Below are 18650 nucleotides of genomic sequence, written 5' to 3'. Positions count from 1 at the left end.
TTCATCACTAGTCTCCACTCAGACATCCAGTCATTGACCACAACTCTTTGAGCACGACCATCCACCAATTCCTTATCCACTGAGTGGTCCATCCATCAAATCCCTGTCTCTCCAATTTCGAGACAAGGATGCTGTGCAGGACAGTGTCAAATGCTTTCGACAAGTCCGGCAGATGACGTCAGTTGTTTCTTCCCTTATCCACCAATGCTGTAACCCCAACGTAGAACGCCATCAAATTTGTCAGACATGATTTGCCCTTAGTGAAACCATGTTGGCTGTCACCAGTTACCTCCTTATTTTCCATGTGCTTTAGCATAGTTTCCAGGAGGATCTGCTCCATGATCTTGCTGGGCCCAGAGGTGAGACTGACTGGCCTGTGGTTCCCTGGGGTCTTCCTTTTTTTCCCTTCTTAAAAATGGGGGTTATGTTTCCCCTTTTCCAGTCAGTGGGAACTTCCCTGGACTGCCACAACTTCTCAAATATGATGGACAGCGGCTTAGCCACTTCATCCGCCAGTTCCCTCAGGACCCATGGATGCATCTCATCAGGTCCCATCAACTGGTGCACCTTCAGGTTCCTTAGATGGTCTCGAACCTGATCTTCTCCTACAGTGGGCAGTTCTTCATTCTCCCAGTCCCTGCCTTTGCTTTCTGCAACATGGGCAGTGTGGCTGGAACACTTGCCGGTGAAGACTGAGGCAAAAAAGTTGTTGAGTACCTCAGCCTTCTCATATCTCGGGTAACCAGGTCTCCCATTTCCTTCCAGAGAGGGCCCACATTTTCTCTAGTCTTCCTTTTATCACTGATGTACCTACAGAAGCTTTTCTTGTTGCCCTTGAAATCCCCGGCCAGATGTAATTCTATCAGGTCTTTAGCTTTCCTAACCTAATCCCTGGCTGCTTCAACAATTTCTCTGTATTCCTCCCGGGTAGCCTGTCCTTGTTACCACACTCTGTAGGCTGCTTTTCTGTGTTTGAGTTTGTCCAGGAGCTCCTTGTTCATCCATGCAGGCCTCCTGGCATTTTTGCCTGACTTCCTCTTTGTTGGGATGCATCGCTCCTGAGTTTGGAGGAGGTGATCCTTGAATATTAACCAGCTTTCTTGGGCCCCTCTTCCCTCCAGGGCTGTATCCCATGGTACTCTACCAAGCAGATCCCTGAAGAGGCCAAAGCCTGCTCTCCTGAAGTCTAGGGTAGCGAGCTTGCTGTACGCCCTCCTTGCTGCCCTAAGGACCTTGAACTCTGCCATTTCATGGTCACTGCAGCCAAGGCTGCCCTTGAGCTTCACATTCCCCACCAGCCCCTCCTTGCTGGTGAGAACAAGGTCCAGCATAGCACCTCTCCTTGTTGGCTCCTCCATCTCTTGGAGAAGGAAGTTATCATCAATGCATTCCAGGAACCTTCTGGATTGCTTATGCCTTGCTGTGTTGTCCCTCCATCACATATCTGTATCAGAAATAGCGTGGCCAGCAGGAGCAGGGAAGTGATTGTTCCCCTGTACTGGGCACTGGTGAGGCCGCACCTCAAGTACTATGTTCAGTTTTAGGCCCCTCACTACAGGAAAGACATTGAGGTGTTGGAGCGTGTCCAGAGAAGGGCAACAAAGCTCATGAAAGGCCTGGAGCACAAGTCCTATGAGGAGTGGGTGAGGTAACTGGGTTGTTTAGTCTGGAGAAAAGGAGGCTGAGGGGAGACCTATCACTCTCTACAACTACCTGAAAAAAGGTTGTAGCAAGGTGGGTGCTGGTCTCTTCTGTCAGGTGGCTGGTGATAGGATGAGAGGAAATGGCCTCAATTTGTACCAGGGGAGGTTTAGGTTGGATATTAGGAAAAATTTCTTTACTGAAGGGGTTGTCAGGCATTGGAACAGGCTGTCCAGGGAAGTGGTGGAGTCACCATCCCTGGAGGTATTAAAAAAATGCATAGACAAGGCACTTCAGAGCATGGTTTAGTGGGCATGGTTGATGGTTGGACTCAATGATCTTGAAGGTCTTTTTCAACCTAAATGATTCTATGATTCTATCAGAGTGGTTGAAGTCCCCCATGAGGACCAGGGCTTGTGAACGTGAGGCTGCTCCTATCTGACTACAGAGGGCCTCATCCACTTGGTCTTCCTGGTCGGTGGCCTGTAGCAGACCCTCACTATAATGTCACCTATCCCTGCCCTCCCTTTAATCCTGACCCATAAGGTCTCAGTGGGTTCCTCATCCATCCCCAGGCAGAGCTCCATGTACTCCAGCTGGTCATTGACATAGAGGGTGACACCCCCTCCTCCTCTCCCCTGCCTGCCCTTCTTAAAGAGCCTGTGTCCTTCCACTCCAACACTCCAGTCATAGGAGCCATCCCACCACATCTCTGTGATGCCAATAAGATCATAGCCCTGCAGGTGTGTGCACGTCCCTAACTCCTCTTGGAGTTCCCATGCTATGTTTGTTTGCAAAGAGGCATTTAAGTTGGGCCCCCGATGAAGCTGACTTACTGGCTGGAGTGGCTGGAAGTCTTTTTTTAGGAGCATCATCTCTGAAGTGAAGGTCAAAGGCAAGGAGGTTCTTGTGTTGCCTTCACATCATAGGACCCCTACTCTTTCCCTCACACGCGGGTGAGAATCACGGCAAAGACTCTGCAAGATGAGAGGGGCAATGGCAAAGCTTCAGGGAGGATGAAACCCTCCCAAGGAATTAAGCAAGACCATGCAGATCTCGTGGCAGCAATTCAGAAAGTCACTGAGAAACCTGGAAGCAGGAATTCCCTCTTTCAGGACACTGGAGAAAGAAGAAATCTGTTCATATGAATTTTTAATTTCTATTCTGTTTTCCCTACTAATCCTCACTTTCTTTAAATTTAAGTCCACTAGTTTACACCCTAATAAAATTTTTTGAGGTTTTTTTACTTTTAAGAGTTATTGTCTTTGGGGAGCAGAAAACAAGATTGAGGCATATTTCCCTGACATTTCTGGCTCACCTGGGATTCTGTCATAAATACAAACACAAATACAGTTCTTGGCAGACAGGGCATTTATATTTATGACCATTGCCTTAAAGTCACAACTATGTCATACTAAGAACAATTTAACCACGCATAAAGACAAGTTTGTGTGTAGGTCCACACTATCCCATGGGAGAAGACAATGTGAAAGGGAATAATTCATGAGGTTATCCTGAGAAGTTTCTTCAGAATCAAAAAAAGGATGAAAAGTTGGAAAGAAAAGAAGAGGGCAGATGTCAGGAGTCCTTTCTAGGAAATGTGCTTAGCATTTTGGACAACCTGAAAACATTTCTGTCATCGATCACTGAGCAGCACTCTCTAGAATGGAAGGGAGAATGTATTTTGGAGGACATTAGCTTTTAATAGCATCTCCATTATGGTGTTTTGGGGTTGTGGTCTTTGTTAGGGGGGTGAGGAAGCAGGGATAACTATATCAATAAAAGAATGCAGACTATTGAATGACACCAAAAAAGTAGAAGTTGTAATCCGTAAATTAATTTTAACAAGATGAACAGAACAGAAGTTTTGGGAGAAAGATAATCTATACTTAACTTCAAAAACCACAAAATGGAAATATTATATGCTTCCCATGAAGGTAGCCTAAAGAAAGATATCATGAGCTTTTACCAAAGAGTAAAATTTGAACTACACTCTTTTAAAAAGTTATTAATTTAAGTACGTTAGCAGATGTTAAACTTTACATGTGGCCAAGTCATCTAAGCAGATCTTGTATAAATGTAAGAACAAAAGGCAGACATCCTGTAAGAAAAGTGTGATTGCTGATAGGTATAAGGAAGAAGCTGAAGGCAAAAACTGAAGGAAAAGGTCAGAAAAAGAATAAAGTAAAATGAGATATAAAAACTGTTAAAAAAGTGAATGAACTAACATAAAAAAAAGTAATATGTATTGTATTTGGGAAAAAAATCTGCTATTTTTAAATTTTCTGTGAGAATTATTTTCTACAGTGAATAATAGGTTAGATAAAACATATTCAAAGAGGTAAGTGGAAAGACAGATAAGAAATTTAAGATGCGGGATAACAGCAGGAAAAAAAAGCCTTTCTAGATGTGTACTAAAATATCAGCAAAATGTCCAGTGAGATCAATTCTGTAGTGAGTTACAGCACAATTATATTACAATTGAAGTAAAATTTAGAGAGGTATACAATTTTTCACGGTTTCATTCAGATGGATGCTGATTATCCCCAACTCCCATCAGTTTCAATAAGTGAAAAATCAGCAGCAAGATGCATTACTTCCACAAACAGTAATTATAAGTACCATAAGAAGAGCTGAGGAGTACTACGGACTTCTAAAATTACCAACTGGATATTATCAGTACCATTGTTAATATCTGACCACACACTTGATGGCATTCTCTAAGTTATTTTATCATTTTTTAAATGCACTACTTAAATACAATTTGCATTATCATCCTTTGAGAGTCAAACAGTATTTCTTTAAAATGTCTTAGAGTATATAACGCTATTCATTACTTAAGACCGACTCTTAGCCACTCCATAGTTGACGGCCTTAGACATATATCCTGTGTATTTTCAGTAGATTAGACTATTTTTCAACAAAACAGAAATTCAACAGTCACAATTTGAGTTTAGACTTGAACTCTTTTGCTTCTTGTTGTTGCATTTTTCCATTTGGCAAACATTATATTGTTCTAAGTTTGTCCCCCCCTGAAGCGAATAGCTTAACTTATACTGAAAACTGCATAGTGCAAAAACTTAATTTCTAAGTATGAGTACTTGCTATAATTTACAAAATCACATTGTCACTACTGCTTAGTCTGATTGGTTTCCTGTGTATGTGCTCACTTCCAGTTATGCTGATCTCTCTTGAATTTTGCTGAAGAAAAAAAAAAAAAAAGTCTATCTTTTCAGGTCAGTGCTTGTCACGTTTTTTTCGGAAAGTGTACTACTATTTACACAACATATTAGTCTTGAGATGCACGGATGTGGTTCTTGTATAACTGGGTAAACTAATAATTCCCAGTTAGGCAAACATGATTGTAGTTTATAACATAGTCATAGAAAAGCCTAGAATACATTGCCTCCGGGGACATCTTAAATTATACAAGGACTTAGGGGTTTTGAATGTTTAAAGTTGCCTGAATAAGTACAACACATTCTTTGGTGGTTAAGTTGTGATGTAAACTGGAACACACTATGTTTCGCTCTGCATTTGTTCCTTTGAAGTTAATATTTAAGTACTAAATTCATTTTCCATAGTGAAATATAAAACACCACTCTTTTTTGTCCAATTATTTTTCTTTTCCCCAAAGTTTTATTTTTATTACGTTGCCTGAATGGATACTAAATTATGGCTACATAACAACCTTTAGGCAAATGTGAAACTGTAAGAACCAAACAAGGAATATATGATGGACAAGGTTCAGAAAGGTATGGAATGACCAAAGAAATATGGAAGAAAAAAAGAAATAAACCAAGGGAAGATCTAGAAATAAATATAGAGGGATCAAATCAGTGCAAACAGTGAAATATGTAAAATAAATTTTGAAGAAAAGAGACTCTGGGGACCAATTTAACTCAATGTCTTTATGCTCATTCTTTTTTTTGTATCCAGACTCCATTAACTCTTTCTTCCACCCTTTGTTAGTTTAGCTACAAAGACGTATTAGATTAATATCACCTACATATATATGAGTGCTATTAATTTTAGTGCCTCACTCCATGGATATTGGATCTGTCATTCGCTTTCTATATTTGAATCATAACTAAACTGTTAATATTACAGGAATAAGCTATAACATAACTTTTGCTTAAAAAGACTTCCAAGCATTCCAGTTTGTTTATGTTTTTCTTAAGCTAACAAAAATGATGAATACATTCATCTTCAGAATTATGTGCTACTGTCATTGGAAGCTTTTACTCCCTTTACACTTCTTACCGTATTTGTACACAAAATGCACACAGACATCCTCCCGGCACTCAGGTAACACTTTGCAGACCTTTCTTTTTATGTTTGTGGGTTGTCAATTCAGTACACTGTCACACATTCCTCCTCTTCTATTAAATATAAACAAATCTGGCCAATTGTAGCAATTTCAACTTTGCTTTGAATGTCTGATCACCACTGCAATCTGACTTCAAATTGGGCATCCCAGGAATCTTCAAAAATTCCATACTCGACTCTCTTCCAGCTGTGAGAAGTACTTCAGAAGTGTGCCAGATTGGCGCTGGCTAATAGCCAAATTCCCACCCAGCTGCTTGCTTACTCATTTCCCCTCCACCCCCCCCAGCAGGACAGGGGAAGAAAAGAAAAGGAACATGAATGAGAAAGCTCATGGGCTGAGATAAAGACAGGGAGATTACTTACTAATTACCGTGGTGGGCAAAACAGACTTGACCTTGGGAAATTTAGCTTAATTTATTGCCAACTAAAATAAACAAGTAATTACTAATTTGGGTTGTGGGAAACAAAAAGACATACATTATTAAAACAACACCTTTCCTCCCTCCCTTCCCCAGGCTCCATTTCACTCTTTCACTCCCAACTCCTTTACCCTCCACCTGGGTGGTTGCAGAAGTTTGGAGGGATACAGTCAGTACACAGCAGTTTCTCTTTACGTCTCCTTCTCACCCTTTTTGTCTGCCTCAGCCAGGACTCTGCATGGGCTTGCAAGTCCTTCAAGATAAACCTGTTCCACTGTGGCTGCTGTGGATATCTGCTCCACCACGGACCATCTCCTGCCCCTCCAGCCTTGGACTTCCCTCTGCTGTTTCTCACTCTTTTTGTTCTCTACTCATCTCTCTCTCTGGTGTTTTCTGCCCTTTTTTGAATGTTTTTCCAGAGGTGTCACGAGTGTGGCTGAGGGGCTCAGCTGTGCCCTGTGGTGGGTCTGTTGGAACCAGCTGGAACAAGCTGTGTCTGGCGCGGGGCAGCCCCGTCCGCTTCCCTCAGAGGCCACCCCTGCAGCCCCTGCCACCAACACTTGGGTATCTGCACCTGGCACAAGAAGTTTCTCTGTTGGTTTGTTTTCAGGTTTGGGGTTTTTTTTCATACTCAAAATGTATGTGTCAGGCTTTAAAAACACTTGCTTTTTTCATCTCTGCAAATACAGTCAACTGAACCTTTCAGTTTGAAACTGAGCTGTTAGCTTCATTATTTCCATTCATCATTTCCCTTTTATTTCTCTGTGTCCAGATGCATGTTCCTGTTTCTATCTACATGCCATGTATTATACTTAGAAGTGATTAGTAAGAACTCCAGAACATTACTTATAAGCATCATGAATATTTACAGAAAGCTAACAAATACTGCAGAAAGGAGCTTGTGAACACGGGCAAGATACTTTTGAACGTCAGTCATATGATTAATACCAAACTAACAAAAGCAACAATTATTTAACTAAGAACTTTTCAGAGGATGCTGGTTTTATCCTAAGCCTCTCAAGTTACTTAAAGCTACCATTCAAGCAAGATGAACTTTGAAACTGCCCCTTATTTTACAAAGCACCACTGTGAGGAAGCTGAATTTACAAACAGAACTAAAGTAAAAACAGCAAACAAAACAAAGGTGATGTGTGAGTACAATTGCCACCTTAGAAATAAAAGCATTCATAAAAAAATGAAATAAAATAAACAAACTAGATATTTGATTGTGGCAATATTCACATACATAACAGTTCCAGTGATTTCAGACTTGAGTGAGAGAGCAAGTACAGCTCCCACTGTAAAGTGTCCACATTTATAACTTTGCTAATATAAAATAGGCAAAAAAAAAAAAATACGCACAAGCAAACACACACAGCTGAAAGCTTGTTTTTAGAGTTCTGTCAGAAGATGTAATTATGTTTCTCATTTTCTATTTTGCTCCATGTTTTGAGGTCATGGCAAAGTTAGGTGGCAAATATTTGCCTTCCTAAAAAAAGATTTCTAAGTTATGCTAATATTTACTGGTGATTCTTTGAGAAGTACCATATATACTGCTGAATATTAGGAGGAATGAGCAAAACAACCAATTTTGCAGTAAAATACTTATTTTGGAAAAATACCTTTTTTTTTTTTAATTATTAGAAGATAATGTTGTTATTATGATCTGTTCGTACCAAGCCACTATGCATTTCTTAAAATGTTCATTTCATATATTTCTTTTTTCTTTCAGATGTTCGAAGACTGTGTAATCCTGACTGTATAGTGCTGACTATTTTGGGCTGTGATTTTGTCCTTGTGTGCTTTTATTGCTATATTTATTCTTTTAAATGATTGGTCTGTGAAACATGTTTTCTCTGTATTTAACAACAAAGGTTTGAATACACAGCAAAATAAAAACAGACTGAGTTTGGCAGACATATTATTTCCATTTCTTTTCTTTGAAACATCACGAATATGGAGCTTGTTACATATCACTTTTCTATTCTTTATGAAAAGTTGTGATAATAAGCTGTTAAATAAATTTTTCTCTTACTTACATTGATATCTTCCAAATCCAAGCTATTCAGAATGACATTGTTCCTCTTCCAGATGATGGGAGGTCTCAGAGTTCCCTGGATCGCACAGCTTAAGACAGCACTTTGTCCCACTGTTGCTGCCGTGGTGCTTAGTTTTTGATCTTCAGGCAGACTCAGCTGAACTACCTCTGCGAAAGATATATTGTTTGGAAGATTAATTAGCAAGCAGCTTCATAAGGTTAATTAGCATGCAGTTTTGGTACACTGGTAATTTAAGGATTTTAATTGGAATCAAAGTAAGAAGAACTTCCAACAACCACAGGAAGTTCAGAGTATTTCAAATAAAGGTCAGCATGACATTTTGATTAAATTGACTGACAACTATCACCCGCTAAGAAGAGATGCATTTAACCTGAAAATGAATTTCAGAGGTTAGACTGTAATAAACATGACAGCGTATCCAAAGTCAGACACCGGAAGTTATTTGACAGCTAGGGCCAATGCAGCAGCGTAGTCAGCACCTTCATCCGAAATAAGATGGCAGTACTGCTATAAGACTCATTCATATGAGTTCATTTTCAGAAAAGAAAAATACAAACGGAGCTCAGAGTACAAAACATACAGGACTGAGACTGAAATGGACAACAAAGTGACTTCTGCATTCAGAATATAAAGTTAAGGTATAAGACTTCTTTTCTGGTAAGCCAGTTTTTATGGGACTTTTTCCTTGATAGCAGTGAAAACATGGTTTCCAGATCAAACTGATGTTAGTAATCTCTCACATTTCAGTCTCAGAAAAATATGCATTAATCATAATCCAAACACATTAGTTAATGTCATTTTTAAAAAACAGTGTTAAAATAATTTCTACTATATTTCTCTGGTCAAACATGATTCCTTTTACAACAACTGCAGAAATTCAGAGCCAGAGTAATAAATAGCTCTGTACTTCAATAAATCTCTTTAAATACGGGGTGAGGGGGAAGAGAGAAAAAGAGAGGGGGAGAAAAGAAAAAAAAGAAAACCTGAAATAAACAGAGTACTTTAGTGCACCAATTCTGAAACTGCTCTGTCCATCAAGGAACAGAAGCAACAACCAGGATGGACTACAGCACCTAGCAGAAGTACAAAGTACAATACTGTATAACAGCTAAAGACAAACCTGAAATAAATGCAGTGTGTCACCTGAAATGTTGTGAATTATCTCAATCCACAAATATTTGCTGCCTATTTTTGCATTTACTGTGCAACACAGTAGAAACTGCTAGCACTGATAAGGTATTTCACAAGGCTTTCCAAGCCTTGGGGTATTACCTAAAATACCCCAATGTAAAATATCTGTAAAACAGTTAATTTAGAGGAGGGAGATTCAAAAGTGTGTCATAGGATTTTATTTGGGGTTGCAGTGTGTGTGTTTTGTTTTTTCTTCAAGATAGACAAATTACTAACACGTTTAGAAGCAAACCCACCAAGAATACATTCAAACGCACATTCTGCATGTATGAGAAAATTCAATTGAGAAATTTGAGGAACACAAAACTGCATTTTCACATTCGTAGTTATTATGTGAACCATGGAGAAATTTCAACATTGCTTTTGAAAAGTATCCAGCATTTCTCAAATTAACACCAGTGCCGTAAATTCAAACTCAATATCCTGTGAGAATGAAGACAATTTATGGCATGGTATCTGAAACATCTAAAAAAAAAGTGTGATTGCAATACAAAATAAATTTTATAAGTTAAAAAAAAAAAGTACAGAAAATCCTAATGAAATTAAATTCAGTATGAACAAATATGCTGGTAAATACAGAGTATGCAGTCTTTGAAGGAAAAGTACTTTTATATTTAGTTTAAGGAAACCTTTGTCATACAATTTTGGAACAAATCTACTTAAATGCAAAAACAAATAAATAAAATTAATACTAGTAGAGAAGTAGTCTCCTACCTTTCAACTTAACCTTATGGCAAGTACATCTTCCCTTATTTTTGATTGCCTCTGGTATTTCATATTGCAAGAAAAATAATGCATTACTTCAGTAACTACCTTTGTACCATAATACAAACTAAAACCAAAGTAACTGAACAAATTTCAAGAAGAAAAAAATAAATTATGTGAGCATGCATGTTCATTTCAATCCAAGGGAAAAAAATTCTCATTTTTCAGGTTAACCAAAAGTTCATCATTATTCAAATTTTCAAATAATCTTTTAAAAATTCAGACATGCATGATGGTAGTCCAGATCTTTAAACTTTCTCTGCTAATCTATGTACTAAACAGCTCTAATATTAATGGAAGACCACTTCACTTCCATGTCCCACAACTCATTTGGACACTCACATAAAAAGAGTGATACACATTAATTTGATGACACTGTATAGACTTCCCTCTTGTGTGATTGCCTATAGGTTAGAGGCTGAACACCTGAGAGTTGTGTTTTCGCTTGTTCTGTGCCTGAGTAAACACAACCTATTAAAATTCTACATTTGTAAGGTTTTTGACATATTAGACAAAAGAGATATATAGGAATTGAAGATCACCCAAATAGCAATTTTTCCACTCAGCTGCTAAAGCATGAAAAATCTCTGGGTTTTTTATCTGTCATTTTTTAACTAAACTACAAAAGGCATGATGTATCTATTCTTTTTTAATTACCAAATTACTTTCATATAAGACACATTAATCCTTCCATTATAACAAAGTAGCAACATATTAGCAAGCTAAAATCCTTTATAGGTTCTTTTTCGTTTCATAAAAGCAATACTTTGTAATTAACACTTTTTTTTTTCCAAAATTCAAGCATCAGAGAGGCATCTCAATATCTTCAGGAAAGAAACCTTTGTTGTTCTGTAATTAAACTCAATGGCTCAATTTTGTGTGATTAAAAATATTAATTTGCTATTTAGATAAAAAAAACCCAAACTGATTCTTTTCTTTTCCAGAAAAAAATATGAGACTGACTCTTTTTTTCTAACTAGATGCATTATCAGACACAATTTGTTACACTAAGGAAAAAGAAATGTATGAATTAAGTTGAATATTGTGCTATTTGCTGCAGTTTATAAAATTTACTGCATCACCAGAAGCATTTCAGCTCCTCTGTTATAGGTAATGGCTCTTCAGTGACACTTCCTGAGACATACCTGCATGGCTACTGAATGATTAAAACTTCTGGTAGACAACTGATAGTACAAATATTTTGCTTCTTTATTGAATTCACTATGCAAAGATCTCAAAAAGTAGATAAATATCCTGATATTCCATTTATGAAGAGGTAATTATCTGTGTTTTCCAAAGTTACTATTTAATTTGGGAAAGTCATGAAGTAATGATCATGAAATCTACTTGTGCTATAGGGCCCTCTATGAAAGATGCTAACCTTCACATAATAAACTGATAGTGCTAATTTAAATTCTTCAAGATTTCAAAGTCTTTTTTCAATTAACTCCAGTATTACTATGTATGCCTGTATACACAAGGCCAGTAACTATTACAGACACTTTTATAATTTTTAATTAGAGTGCAACACTAGAAAAGGGAACATCTATCAAATACAAAATTTAACATGTGTTACCTTAGCAAAGATGGTATTCTGAAATCAAAATACAGAGGGGCATTACTGTATTATTTTGTTGACACTAACAGTTCATCTGATTTTCATTTTAACTGCTTTATTTTTAATAGTAATGATAGCCTTGATAATAATAATATTATTATTCATAATAATAATGTAAGATTATTTTTGCCAGAGGAATTTCCTAAGAATTATATAGATAATTCTCAATCTTCAATACAATACTTCTATATTCCGTTTATAACTTCTATCACAGGCCTATATTGTAATAAAACAGCCAAATGCAAAATTTTGTAAAATTAAGAAACAGTTGTCCTACCTGGAACTGGTCAATGCACTGATGTTACATATTTCTAAGAAGTTATGGAAAAAAACCCCACTCCAATAAATGCACTAGAATCACTGCTTTCCCTCAAAATACTGAACAACATTTAAGTAAAAAACCCCTTCATATATTACACAATTATGTATATTTTAAATGATTATATCTAAGGAAAATATCGTATACAAGTTATAACTTTTCTAAAGATAAAACCATTGCATAGATTTTCTCTATGTATTTTATTGGGAAAAAAAAAAGGACCACCCACCCCCAAAAACTGTAAGCCTACAGAGCAGTAGTTGGAGTAGAGCTTTTTGACAGATAACTCCCTGAAAAACCCTGTTCATGAACTGTCTGCAGCCAGGGTAGAAGAGGCAAACACTGGTGTGGGGGGAAGGGTGTGGTGTGTGCAAAGCATTCTCAGCTGCACAGGGCAGCACCTCTATCAGAGCCCAGGCTCCATGACATTCCTTTGGAACCAGAAAAGATAGGCCTAGGAGCTATACCATCTCTTCTTTCCTTCCTGAAAGAAATAAACCTGGTTCTGAGAGCAAATACTTTTTTTCCGGAGACTGAAGCCATGGCACTGGGAGATAGCACCTGCCAAGCTGACTCCTAGCTTTCTCTCCATGATGCCCTTGTAGAGCAATGATAATTCTTTGAAGTTTAGCCTCACACATTTAATTTTAAATGAAAAAGCAGAGTAAAGGTTTAGAAAAAATGGAAGCGAAATTAATTCAGTTTACTAATACCAACACCAAGCAAAGAACCAAATTTGGATATTGTCGATTACAGAACAGTAATATTACATACAAGTGGTCAGTAGGTTTTACCTTTTATATCTTGCCGTTATCAGAAGCGTGAACTTTCTACTAAGGTATACTGTATTAATGAGTTTATTTGTAAATCCTCCAGATGCAATATCAGTCTGACACACATCCCTGGTTCTTAACTACAAAAAGTCACTGGATACTTTCTTTCAGATAAAGGGGAGAAAGACCAAAAAAAATGAAAGAAACCTATTTAAATAAAAACTAGGGGTATAGTTAGGAGATGTGGACAACAGAATAGGTTACAGACAGCTGTGTAAAAATATCTGCTTGGAAGTAACATAAAAAGAGGTGATTATAAAAAAGGACAAAAGTGGTGAAACCAGAGTAAGTGTTAACTACTGGGAAGACATTTTGAAACATTAACACTGACCAGGAAAAAAGAACTCTTACTGAAGGGGCTCAGAAATACCTAAGATTAAAACAAACAAACAAACAAACAACTAGCAGTTTAAATACAAAACACTCCTGTGTTGGTTGAGAAACGTGTTAGATGGTTGAAAGGGTTTGACAAATCTCCTGGCTGCTACAGCCATTCTGCAAATTCCCCTACCCTTCTTTCTGCTTAATGGTACCAAGTCAAGTTATTCTCGTTCTTCCCATCATGTTTTTTGTTACTGAAGTTACCACTGCATTTGATCCAGCTTGAATTCATCCTTCTTGGAAACACATGAAATAAAACTGTACACAATATTTTGAATGAAAAAAGTGCAATGTATCAACTAATCCATATCTTTTCCTGAAACAGTTCAGTCAATACATCTGTAGAATGAAATTGCCATTTTCACATTGATCTCATCTGGTTCCTCATAGTTACCCTGTGACTGACAGGTCCACATAACTTTCTTCTATTCTGCTCTTTCCAGTACATTAGTTCTCAGCTTGAAGTATAATTTCTTACTATTAACCAAGTATAAGATCTTGCACTTTGTAGCATTAGTTTTCTGCTCACTTTTACTGTGCCAGGCTTCAAGGTTCTTCAATTCCTCTACTATAGTAATCCAACATTTCTCTGTATTGATGATGACTCGCAAATCTTGGTCTTTGAGAGACTTCTCTTACTTTTTTTTTTGTCAGGGTATTAGTGAAAGCATTAAATAAGTTTGCTTCCCAGGTGGTCACTGGAGAGCTTCACTAATAACTCCTTCTCAAAGTGATATTTTCCCATTTCACTGAACCTGTATCACCTCCCTTTCAGCCAGCTTCTTATTCATTCTATGATTTTTCTACTAACTCCCAGTTAGTTGACTGAACAGGTTCTCATGTCGCATCATACCAAGTGCTTTACCAAGAATGATGAAAGGACTTCTTTTCTCATTGCTTCCCTTTAGTTATCTAGAATCTATGTTATAGACCTACTTTTGCTTGTTGTTCAGTTAAAATTAGATCAAATTAAGACCAGATTTTCTATTATAATTTTCTAAATATTTTCTGATATAAATATCTTTCTGATATATTTCTAAAATATCTTTAGAACTTACTGAAACCAAATGCCAAATAACATCACTCCTACTGAATCAGCAAAGAAATTGGACAACTATCAGATGTCTTCTGTTTTTTTTGCAGTATGTTTTGTTTTGCAATATGTCATATCATTGATATACACCACTACTACATACATCATTGCTACTTTTGTTTTTAAGCTTAAAGTATTTGTCCATCTCTGTCACATGTCCCATAGACAGGAATTTTTGGAAGATACAGACAATGCATTCAAATAGCTTTCCCTAAATAGCTTACAACCTAAAATATATGAAGACATACACAGTGAGTGTGTTCACTTCTAAAGCTTCTAGCACTACATGCAACTCACCTTAGGAAAATTTTTAAAATTTATTGACCAATACAAGTGAAAGCAGCTAAGCATAAATAATTCTGAGGAAGCTATTACAATACTGCAAATGATGACCAATTAGAATAGAGTGTAAGTGCTTCAATTTTCTTAGTTTGCCAAATACTTAGTAATTAAACTGTGAAAGGCAGGGAAAAGGAGTTTTCAAAGCTGACATTCTGCAAAAATATCCCAACAGCAATAGGGATGAATCAATAATGGAATCTTACTTTAAGCATTATTTTTTCAAGAATCATACACTTTGGGTTGTCCTTTCCCATGTAAGTTAAGCTATATCAATATTCTTGTAAGCCAACAGATAAAATAATACCACTGTAGTTTTAAAAAATAGCAGGAAGGGTAGGATAGTGCTAGGGAAAAAAAGATAGTGATATCTGTGCAGTGGTTTGATCAACCTTCCTGTTTTCTTAATCCTAAGTACAATGGGTTGATGTGCGTAACATGGAACATTCTGAGGCTCTAAATTGAGCATATTTATAAAAAGAGTTGCTACACTTGGATTTGTAATTTTTCTGAAAAAGTTAAAGAATAGACAGTAAAAGTTGGGCTATTTCAGTTCTCTCCCTATACATGAAAAAAAAAAAATCTTACCTCCACCTCCTTTGATGGCCCAAAACAGTCTGTAGGGGACTGTACACAATCATAAAACTCATTTGTGAACTTAGAGTACCAAATCAGGCTACTATAGGAGGAGAAACACTAAAGTATATGAAATTTCTTGAGATTAAGTGGTTCCTTACTGTATCTTATGACCAGAAAATGTTATATTGGGACTTTGTATATCACTTTATAATTGATTATTAAAGGCAGGAAGATCTTATGCAACTGTAGACTGTTTCAGTTAATTTAATTCCATTAACAAATGTACAGTTTGAACCTTCTCACATACTTACATAAGTTGTGTGTATTTATCCATAGCAGCCACAAAAACACTCTTCTGAATCTAAACTAATGAATACTATGCAGACTGGTACCCACTATCTAAAATTAGGACCACATCAAGCCTGTATTTATTTTGTTTGCCTATTTCAAACCTAATTTAAAAGCAATCACCTGTTAAAAGCAAGCAAAGAAGCATTTTGTCCATGGACTACAGTAAGTTCTGTACTTAATGAATAGCATTACTTGGTGACTTGAAATAGCTGAAACGCAGCTAGGTAATGTGCCTTTTTCTCTTCTGGCACTGATCCCACTTTCCTCAAAATGACATAACAAAAGCTTTTTCATCAGTGTCATTTTGCTGTTCTTCTATAGCAATTTTAAAATCAGCACACATCACCATTAGCATGGCTAATTTTTTCATTTTCTGCTGTATCTTCTGCTTTGAATTTGTTGTAAACATATTATTCATGTATTTAGTAGAATATTTCAGTATGAGAAGTAACAGAACATGGTTCATGAGTGGCTGTTCTCTAGGGTTTTATGCCAGCAAAGGAGTCTTTCTGTTCCCATAATCCATTTAACAGCACACACAAGAAAAAAAAAAGCATAAATAACATTTTTACAACTCCTTAATGTTTTAGCTGCAAAGCTTGGATTAAAATTCAGGAGGTCTTATTTCCAGCCTTATGACCAGGATAGCAGAGGATTCTACTTTTATGTTACAGCAATATGGTTGTTATTCAAAACCAAAAGCTCTTAAAAGATTTACCATTATAATTAACATTTATTCATCTTTCATCTTTGCTGACAAGAGACTTGAAAATCATTTTTTGTTGACAATTATAATATTGTAATAGCTCATGTTTTTAGGAAGTCCTGTACAAACCAATTCCATAAAGAAAATTAACAGAAACCATAAAAGAAAACACAATCCTGTCTGCATTTATTTATAATACTAGGCAATGAGGTTTAATGGAGAGTGATTGATAGGTCATGCTAGGAAACATTTACTTTATGGAAGAACTTAAGGCTTCTCTGAAAGACAAATGTGAAGCAAAAAACCTACTGTTTCTATTTCCTCTTACAAATATGGAATGCAGTATTCTTCATTCAAATACCTAGAAACATTAAGAATGCTTCAGGTTTTAAAAATCAGGGTAAAGTAGAATAGGTCAGCTGACCTCTTGCTTTAGCAAATTTAGCATGAAATTCTTTTATTATTGCAAGAGCTTTCATCTTCTGATTTTGTTAGCACCAAAAATAACCACAGAAACAAATTTCTTTTAAAAAAATAAAATTAAAAAAAATCAGCTGAAGTAAATAAAAGGACTAAAAAATATATAGATGATTATAACTTACAAAAGTTTATAGATGTCTGCACTTATAAAGTGTTCAACATTAAAGCAAAGTCTGTATTTTTTAATGGTTCTTTGAAGTAGTAAGAATAAATGTAGACTGTGAGAAGTAGCTCAAGAACTTTATCAGACTGAGAACCTGAACAATAAAATGGTAGATGAATTCAATGGAGAGGGGAAGTACTATACAACAGAAAAAGCAATGCTTTGAATCTAGATCAACAGGCTGTAAGTTGACTTGGCAGGAGAGAGACAGTGGAGTGATGATAAGTAGTTTTATCAACTCTGTCCCCTCTAGTGGAGAAAAATTCAAATCAAAGATTAGGAATTCTTAGGAAAGGAACTAAAAGCAAACAAAAACCCATAACTTTGCTCCATGGTTTGTCCACATGAATACCATATGCAGCTCTGGGTCCTCTGCAAAGTAGAAAAAAAAACTCAGAGGAAAAACAAGCATGATAAGGCTATAGAGCAGTTTAATTTTGAAAAATTATCAAATAGGCTTGGATTTTTCTTTTACAAAACAGACGATGAAGGGGGCTTTGACAGAAGTCTACAAAATCATGGCTGTCATGGAAAAGCTGGAAAAGGTATTTATGGCTTATTGTTTCTTCTAAGACTGGAAAGCCATCAAAATAAGCAAGTGGGAGTCCAGGTTCAAAACGGACAATAGTTTTCATGCTTGAAGTAACAGAACTGAAAGAACTCTTTGCTAAAGGATATTGTGGATTCCAGAAGCTTACATGTTCAGGAAGAGATCACACAAAGACTTGGGAGAGTATGAGCAAAGTGTAATGATATTATTCTTACACTTCTCTAGACATTATCTTAAGTCCATGGTTGAGAGAAAGTATTGGACTAACTGGACCTGGGACCAGTATAGCCATTTTTATAGTCTTAATGCAGGCTTCTTTATTTTACATGGAATTCACCCAGCAAATGTGTTTTCTAAGTTTTCTTTACAGTGTTTACATGCTCTAGTTTTAACTAAGTGAAACATGATTTAAGGTATTTTAACAGTTTTAATGAAAAAAGTAATTTAATTGTAATGCAGCTGAATTAATAAACAGTATGTACTACCTCCTGAAAACCATTTTAATCAGTAGGTGAATTGACCCTTCTGATATTTGAAATTGCTTTTAATAAGATTATCTCTGAATGTCAAAGAATCTTTTCTGCACTGCTTAGAAATTACAAATGCTTGTTTTAACTGTTTTTTTTAAGAAATGTGAATGATGGCAATCACCATGAAAATCAGCGATAATCACTTTTTGCTAATTTCTAATTCACAAACTGATAAAACTAAAACAAAATTTCAAAATTCATTATACAGCTGTTCTAAATTTCATTCTTACTTTAATTAAATGAATTGCATTTGCTATGTCCATTGAATCAAATTTCTTCTCAAGACCTTGTGTTTCTCACAAA

At 36.4% G+C, this 18650-nt stretch overlaps 1 protein-coding gene across 3 annotated transcripts in view; it reads right to left on the bottom strand.

Annotated features, from left to right (window-relative positions):
* Positions 1 to 18650, bottom strand: part of FSTL5 (follistatin-like 5) — a 306883-nt gene that overhangs the window by 97894 nt on the left and 190339 nt on the right. For all 3 annotated transcript variants that reach the window (XM_010586080.1, XM_010586081.1, XM_010586082.1), the window contains exon 6: positions 8429 to 8595. In XM_010586080.1, the coding sequence (XP_010584382.1) occupies positions 8429 to 8595 (167 nt within the window). The remainder of the gene's footprint in view (positions 1 to 8428; positions 8596 to 18650) is intronic.

The sequence above is a fragment of the Haliaeetus leucocephalus genome, unplaced genomic scaffold, assembly GCF_000737465.1.
Source record: "Haliaeetus leucocephalus isolate CR32 unplaced genomic scaffold, Haliaeetus_leucocephalus-4.0 Scaffold140, whole genome shotgun sequence".
In the NCBI taxonomy this organism is placed as follows: Eukaryota; Metazoa; Chordata; class Aves; order Accipitriformes; family Accipitridae; genus Haliaeetus; species Haliaeetus leucocephalus.
Note: the sequence above shows the minus strand (reverse complement) of the source record. Positions and strands in the feature narration are given on the sequence as shown.